Source organism: Priapulus caudatus, unplaced genomic scaffold, assembly GCF_000485595.1.
Source record: "Priapulus caudatus unplaced genomic scaffold, Priapulus_caudatus-5.0.1 Scaffold407, whole genome shotgun sequence".
Classification (NCBI taxonomy): domain Eukaryota; kingdom Metazoa; phylum Priapulida; class Priapulimorpha; order Priapulimorphida; family Priapulidae; genus Priapulus; species Priapulus caudatus.
The window spans coordinates 66,553-75,268 of NW_014577468.1; the positions used below are offsets into that span (position 1 = coordinate 66,553).

Genomic DNA, 8,716 nt, shown 5'->3' on the forward strand with positions numbered 1-8,716 from the left:
GTAACCCTCAGTCCAACACCGCCAACACTAACCCTCACACTAAATAATATGTATCGCCGCGCTAATATAGGCATTGTGATCCACAAAAATTAATCTAGTGTGGGGACAGATATCATGATGCAAAAACCTTAAGTGCGCACGTTTCGTTCAATGAATCCATTGGATTTCGGGTACCTGGGGCTACTAGTCACGCCATCTATCTGCCATGACTGTAGAAACTGCCTAAATTCAGCTGAGCCAAATTGTGGGCCGTTATCGGACATGATACGCTCAGGTCGTCCGTATTCTGACAGAATCTGTTTTACTAGTTGGACGACTGCACCTGTTGTGCATGCTCCTACTATTTTCCTTACTACGGAAAACTTTGTGTAGTAATCTACGTTGTGTGGTAATCTCACACTTCCAAACACATGTAGCAGAGAGCGCGAGTCTCTCGTGGAATCTCGTACGCTCTCGTGCACGTCATAACGTTACATCGTTACATAGTCTAGTGGGCCTAACAGTAACAGTACAACGATTAACATTCCACAACCCATTTCAAACGTAGCCAGTCTCGGTCGGACCCTTATACACAGGAAAATGTATAGTGAAATATCGCTTATGTCGCCAATCTTATAACGACCTGCCAGGTCCTACACAGTAAAATTCCATTTGGGAATTAAACCTACTTTCATACAATTACATGAATTATAGTGTGCTGCTTCTTGGTTACTTTTACCTATAACATGTTAACTCTAAACACGACAAAAAGTTGTACTCACAAAACATTATGGAGCCTAGCAATTCTAGAAATTATGTCCTCAAAATATCAACACAACACCATCATGGCCTTCACCAAGTCGACTTCTCGTGGCTCTCGTCTGCACAGGCCCAGAACCATATGCTCAGAACACTATCCACTGATCTCTACTATACTAACTGGATATATAGCTCTTAGCCCTATCCACGCTCAGCGTGAATGTGACGCCACCGCGCCACCTGCCGCCATCTTGCAACCACTCCTCAAAGCTGAATCTGCCGGTCTGTGCCCCACAACATTTCAAATGAAAAATAAGAAAATGCGACGTATTCTATTATTCAAATTAGCATGAAAAAAATATTTGATCAATACTTAAAAGATTATATAAATATGGATATGTATATGTCTAGATATATACAGCTAGAAGGAAAGAGAAATGCACGGTATAATAGTTTTTCACGTGACGTCACGAGTCACGTGCTAAGGCGTCGTGGCCTATTCTACCAATTATAAAAGTTTTTTATGAGTCATGGTCAATTCTACTTGATTCCATAGACAGCAGTTGTCAAATCCCACTCTTATGAAAACAAACTGAGATTATGTATATATATATATATATATATATCAAGGGTTAATAATGACCCACAATAACCAGGAGGTGCTGCCACCTGGATTACAAACTAATACTGAACAGTGCCATAATTGCTCGGCGGCTCCAACATACCGGCCCCTCAATTATATTTCTATAATTGACCTACCTCTTTTCTCTTGGAGCCTGAATAACTAATTTCAAAGGGATACAACAATAATTTCAAATATCGACGTGAAACATATCAAAGCACAACAATCCCATGAAGTCCGTATCCGAGCCCGTCTCAGGACCAACACACCCAAACACCACGAAACTCACAGTCACAAATTAGTGACTATACACAATACGCAAGGGTAACATACGTGACATCGAAAATTACATGAAAACAGACTACACTGCAAAAACCAATATACCTGGCATTCAAAACCAACTATGGCCAATCTTCAAATGTCTAACGCCTAATCCATCTCTAGGATGGTACACACCTTATCAATAGAACGAGTGAGGATATTTGCCCAAGTCTGGACCCTAACCTGACGCACCGAACCTTTCCTGTCTGGCATGGTCTCGATCGCCCTTCCGAGTGGCCATGAATTCCGCGCAACCTGCTAGTCTACAACTAACACAATATCTCCAACCTTCATGTTTCTCCTCTGAGTCGACCATTTTTGGCGCTCTTGTAACAAAGGCAAATACTCGTGCACCCAGCGCTTCCAAAACCTGTCTGCCATATATTCCATCTCCTCCTACTATAGGAATCCTCATTGGAGAACAATCCTAGAGGCAAGCTCGGCTTCCCCTTCAGCAGGAGCAAGTGGTTTGGGGTCAGCGGCTCCAAGTCACCTGGATTATCCGAGTTCATCATCAAGGGCCTACCATTAATCGTGGCCTCAACTTCGCACAACAACGTGTGGAGACCTTCCTCGTCCAACGTTTGCTCGCGCACCAAGCAGCTCATAATCTTACGAATTGATCTAATCTGCCTCTCCCAGATCCCGCCATGGTGAGAACCTGCTGGCGGGTTAAAAACCCAATCGATGTTCTTCTGAAGCATCGCGCTATGGATCTGAACCAGATTCCAACCGTTTATCGACTCCCGCAGTTCGCGCTCGCCGCCACAAAAGTTTGACCCATTGTCCGATCTCATCCGCTTCACCTGACCCCTGCGAGCTACGAATCGCTGTAAAGCATTAATATAAGAGGCTGTATCCATCGAAGCCGCAACTTCAATATGGATCGCGCGTATCGCGAAGCAGGTAAACACTACGCCGTAGCGCTTTACGACTGAACGACCTCGTTTTACTTCGTACAGACCGAAGCAGTCTACTCCGACATTCGTGAATGGTGGTTGATCCGGTACTAGTCGGTCCTCGGGTAGATCGCTCATTTTCTGCTCCCCGACGGGAGACCTCTGTTTCCTACACGCCACGCATGTTGAGATCATTCTTCTAATAGCAGATGGCGCCTGAATTACCCAGTACCGCTCGCGCAACTTTGACAACGTGTGATTCCTGCCCGAATGCCTAACATCCCTATGTGTCTACCTTATAATAAGCGTCGCGACGTGAGTGCTCTTCGGCACAATTATAGGGTGTTTCATATCCTGAGGCAAATTCGCCCTATCTAACCGTCCACCTACGCGAAGCAAACCGTCGCCGAGAACTGGATCTAGTCTACGGATAGAACTTGTTTGCTTTACCTGTAAACCGCCATTCGTAAGCGTATCAATCTCAGCGCTGTACACCAACCTCTGTGCAGCTTGGAGAATAGCTCGTTCGGCACCCTCCATCTCGTCCACCATTAGCGGCTCTCCGCTAAGTTCGACCTTAACCTCATTATCGCTCCTATTCTGAACTTTGCGCAGCAACATTCGTTTAATGCGAAGCAACCAAGCGGTTGAGCGCTTCAGGTTGTACCATGTTGAATGGTAACGCAACAGCCTATCCATTGTGTCGCGAGCCTCCTCGGACATGTCAGACGCGATCTTAACCGCCGCCACAGTTGCCTTCAACTCAGGATCAGACTCCACGAGCTCGGTGTCTACGCGTTGATCCTCCTGGTGAGAACTCCAGAGGAGGTCCGGCCCCTGTAGCTATCGCGTACACTCCAAGTAGTCGTCCGCTGTCAAACCTCGTGAAGCGTCGTCCGCCGGGTTCTGATTGGTCGATACGCATCTCCACTGCGATGGATCAGAATGCTGATGAATGGTTTCAACGCGATTTGCGACAAACGTTCGGAATCTGGTGGTTTCATTAGCGATATACCTAAGTACCGTCATAATATCGCTCCAGAACACACTCTTGCCCAATGCCAGCTCGTCACAGAGCTCTCTCTGTAACATGGCGTCCATTCGAGTCTTGGTATCGTAACGCGTTTTAGCAAAGATACTCGTGCCTTTCCCATCAAGAAAGTGCAATGAACCCTACCGTCGCCATTGGTTAGGCGCAGGTATGATACCAATCCGTAATCCACCTCACTCGCGTCGGCAAAGTGATGAATCTCGGACGACTTTATAGCGCCGAAGCCCGCTGGCTTATAACATCACTGCACGTGAAGTTTGACCAACTTAGGAAGATCCTTGAGCCAAACTAGCCACCTGGCCTTCTGACCCGGAGGAATGTCCTCGTCCCAGCCGAGCTTCATGTCGCAGAGTTCCTGCAGAAGCACCTTGGCTGTGAGTACGAATGGCGCCACAAATCCGTGGGGATCGAAGATAGAACTTACAATGGACAGAAGCCCTCGTCTGGTGGCTGGCTTATCATTGACCACTATCCTAAACCTGAAAGTATCCGACTCCATCAGCCATTCGACACCTAACACGCGTTCTATAGGCAGACTACCCCGCTCTAAATCGATTCCCTTCACATCCTTCGCTAGATCCTCCTCCGGTATTGTCCGCAGCACGGGTCTACTATTACTTCCCCACTTAGTCAGTTTGAATCCTCCGTCGTCGCATACCGCGCGCAAATCTTTGGCCAAGCTTATTGCTTTCTCGTCATTCGGTACCGCTTTTAAACAGTCATCCACATAAATATTCCTCTTGATTGTCTGAATAACCTCAGCGGGGTAAGAATCCTGGTTGTCCTCTGCCGTCCTATTAACCGCATAGCTCGCGCAACTCGGCGACGATGTCGCGCCGAAAATATGCACCTTCATGTGGTACACAGAAAGCTCACCATTGACGTTACCTTCGGGCCACCACAGAAACCTCAACATATCTTGGTCATCCAGTGGCACCCGAACCTGGTGGAACATTTCCTCAATATCGGAAGTGAGCACCACTTCCTCTCTCCTAAAGCGCAACAGAACACCAACTAATGTATTTGTAAGGGTTGGCCCTTGTAATAGCTTATCGTTCAATGACACACCCTGGTAGCGCGCGGCACAATCGAAGACAACGCGAATTTTATCGGGTTTGTGGGGGTGATACACCCCGTGGTGCAGCAGATACCACACCCTCCCGTCATCGCGATTCACTTCTGCCTCATCCACTTTCTCTGCATAGTCCTTGTTCAATAAATTGTTAACGAACGCCTCTTAGTCCTTGAAGTATTTATCGTCGGACCTTTCGAATTTCTTCGCCAAACAACGAGCACGCTGTCTCGCATGAGATATATTGTTCGGCAATACAACGTTGTCCTTCAACGGTAATCCTATCTCGTAATGCCCATCGTTGAAAACGGTGCTCTTCTCGAGTTTTCCCATGAAAATCCTATCCTCGACGGAGTACCCGTGTTTCGCTTCATGGGGACGCTCAACAAAGTCTAAATTGAAATAGTCTTTCACCTGTTTCTGCAAATCGCAATCACTAATCTGTTGACTACTGATAGAGATCCTGGGACTACCCATCGAATCAGCGCTACCCTTCAGTGGGCCGTTCACTGCCCAACCCAGCACGGTTTGGACGGCAAATGGCCCGTTGCCCTGACTATTTACAACCCGCCATGGCTCCAACACTTGCGGAACATTGTTGCCTAACATCAAACATTTGCGGTAATACTCGGAATTTTCACTTCGCGCAGGTACGGCCATCTATTGACATCTTCCTGGGTCGGTATCTCCTCCCTTGATACAGGCAACTCACTCATAGTATACACCTTGGGTAGGCGAACAGTGTTCTTACCAAGGAGGCCTGTGACCTCTAACCCAGACACAATATGACTGGACACAGACTGCTCCTTGTTACCCATGGTTGACAACAACAACTGGGTTCTTCTCCCATTCTGATCGAGCTGATGCAACAGCTCGTCAGAAATGAAAGTAGCCGAGCTACCCGAATCTATAAATGCATAGGTTTCCACCGACCTACCATTTGCCTTGACAATTACAGGTAATACTGCCATTGATCCTACCGGATTCGCGCCATTGACACAATGTACATCACCTTTCTATCTACCTTTAACCCAGCGGTGTCCTCCCCATTTGCTTCCTGATGCTGAACCTTATGCAGAACTGTAGGGTGTAAACTACTACAAATCTTACAACTTAGCCTAATCCTACAATGTTTGCTCCTGTGCCCAAACCTAAGGCATCCAAAACAAAGCCCTTTGACCTTTAAAAAGTCAATCTTATCGGTGTGCAATTTAGCTTTAAACTTGCATCAGGAATCGATGAAGTGCTCCTCGTCGCAGAAGTGACAACTTTCTTTCTTGTATTGTTGTTCCTTTGTAGTTGACTTCGGTCCGGCCCCAGCAGCAGTACCAGCCTCTACAGTGGTTACCGACACCGCGAGTCCTCTCGCACGCGGCAATTTAAAACGGTAGTCTTGCTTCCCGCTCGTTCTACCACCGGCGTTACTGCTAGACGTAGCAGTCGCGGCGCCCATGACGTCCTTTCCGTAGACCGGATCTATTGCCTTCTTAGTCTCGCGACGTACAAAGCTTACGAACGAGTCGAATGTTACCGTCTGGTTTCGTTCTCTCGTGGTCTGCACGACCCCTTGCCATCTATCGTGGAGGTAATACGGCAGCTTACCCACGAGCAACCTGATGTTGTCCAAATACTCGAACACTCGAGCGGCATCCACACTTTGGACTGCATATTGACACTCAGTCAATGTCAGAGAAAATTCATCAAGCGCCTTGGCATCGTTTGATCTGACCACTGGCCAATCCAGGGCCTTTCTAACAAAGGCACGCGCTATAACATCGGGGTCGCCGTACCTAGATTCAAACTCTCTCATTGCCGCTTCATAGCCAACTTTAGCGTCTAAGTGTGCGTATCCCAAGACAATCTTGCGCGCTTCTCCCGCGGTGAACTGCTCCAAAAAAATTAATAGCTCGTCCCATGAATCTGTATTTGTGACTATTCTGGTTTTAAACTGTCGACGGAATATTCTATAGTCCATAAGACCTCCACTGAACTTTGAAATGTCTGTAGCTGGTTTCTTTAGCTCTCGTGCTACCGCCAACATATCCCACCGACAAATCCACCTGGTGGCGCATCACGTAACGCTAGACCGACCGCGGTTAAGCCAGTCGCGGACACTAACGATTCCACGTCGCGATTCGGAAAGGTGCGCACGTTGTCATTCTGAAATGTGACGTCATGCCTAAAGTGGTCACGTGGCTCCGGATCTACTGTGGGTAACCCGGTCGCGGGCACAAATATTTCCGCGTTGCTATTCGGAGAAACGCGAATATTACCGGCGATGTCGTGCGCGTTGTCACGAGTCGTGTGTAGATTGCTCTGATGTGTGACATCGTCGTACTTAACGTGACCGCGTGACCCATTGCCGGTCGTTAACTCGTCCTCAAATTTGGTCAGCACATCGGTTTTTGCGTCAACTACTGCAATCTCAGTTTTCAAGTTAAGCTCTCTTTCCTTTATATCAAGGTCCAACCTCGCCTGGTCGATTTTGCTCTGCCCCTCTAGCGCCGCAACCTTGGCCAGTAGTTCGGCCTTCTTCTGGTTCTCCTTCATTCTGGCGAGGCTGATACTCGATATCACTGAGGAACCCGCGTGAGATCCTTCTCTCGAGGCTCTAGGCATATCGGGTTTAGAAATATTGTCCGCGTTCTCGGACTCCTTATTCAGCCATTCTTCAACCCGAGTTTTAATGCCACGACACGTTCGGTCTTTAATCTCATAAAATCCTTGGTAATCATCCTCGGTCTCAGCATCGTTCAGCATTTTCTGGCACTTGCCATGCGACACCATGAACTCTTCGTAGTGTCGCATCCATACTGAGTATTGTTTACAAACTTCCGATAGGCTGGTGTCGATATCAATATCGTCGATTAGCCTTCTCGACAGATAACTTAGTGCTTTGTACTCGTCTGCTCGTCTCCTCATCCTACAGTCCAGCTCATACGCATATCCTTTGGGAGTTAGTTTTCTCTCCCTTTGAACTTGACCCGGTTCACCTATGCCGCCTGTGCCCATGTTGGACTATCACCGTTGTCGATCCTATACGCAAGAGTTGACTTTTTGGTACCTTGCAGCCGATCCTTATCCGTGTTTTTCAATAAATGTAGGTGGTGTTGACCTCCAATACAGAACAACTAATCTCTTTTTCCATAAGCGTTTAATCATACTAAAACGATTGACTGAAATACAAAAAACAAACCAAACTTTAGTTCCCAAACTACAAACCAGGGGGAGCAACCACACGGTGCCACAACAATCCTTATTCACACAAACTATTCAACCAAGCTTAGTCTGTAATATTATGGATCAACGCATGTTGTTTGTTGATATAATATTTATTGTTGTGAGGAGCCATCCTCAAACACAGCTCACACTTCCAAACACATGTAGCAGAGAGCGCGAGTCTCTCGTGGAATCTCGTACGCTCTCGTGCGCGTCATAACGTTACATCGTTACATCCCCCTTTCCAACTGGAACGTTACATCCCCCTTTTTTATAACAAAAACATGACAATTTATTTTTAACTTGCTGCGGTTTGTATCCACATAACTGACTGAGAACTGAAAACATAACATAATGTCATGATTCTTGTGCAAATATCCTTGCACTGTGTGAATAATGTTCCAAATTTTTATACAACGTTCGTCGCCACAAAAAAGTTCACAAATAAATGCTTTCCGCATACCGGAATGTTCACAAATAAAACACTGTTAACTGGATTGTTCATCGCTTTGTACATCTTTACCAGTTAACTAAACAAATAACGATTCAATTCTAAATCAAAACATCGGACTTATGCGATTATGCGCACCACAAATCATAGATTAATATAATAGTTGTTTTTTTTTTTTTTTTTTCTTTTTTTTTTTTTTTTTTTTTTTTTTTCTATTGGTATGTGTATTCCGTGCACATTTTTAAGGTTGTACTGAATAACGGTTTTCGGTCGGTCTAACCTGCCGCCCTGAACGGGTTCTATATGTGTCATTGTTGACCCTACGCGCCAACAGCGCACTCTG

The 8,716-nt window shown here is 46.4% G+C and overlaps 1 protein-coding gene across 1 annotated transcript; it reads right to left on the reverse strand.

Annotated features, from left to right (window-relative positions):
• Positions 1 to 3,872: 3,872 nt before the first annotated feature.
• On the reverse strand, positions 3,873 to 4,798 carry LOC106810053. Its single transcript, XM_014813318.1, has 2 exons — positions 4,788 to 4,798; positions 3,873 to 4,623 (listed from the first exon to the last, which is right to left on the reverse strand). The coding sequence occupies exons 1-2, from the start codon at positions 4,796 to 4,798 to the stop codon at positions 3,873 to 3,875; spliced, it is 762 nt and encodes a 253-aa protein (XP_014668804.1).
• Between the last annotated feature and the right edge of the window lie 3,918 nt (positions 4,799 to 8,716).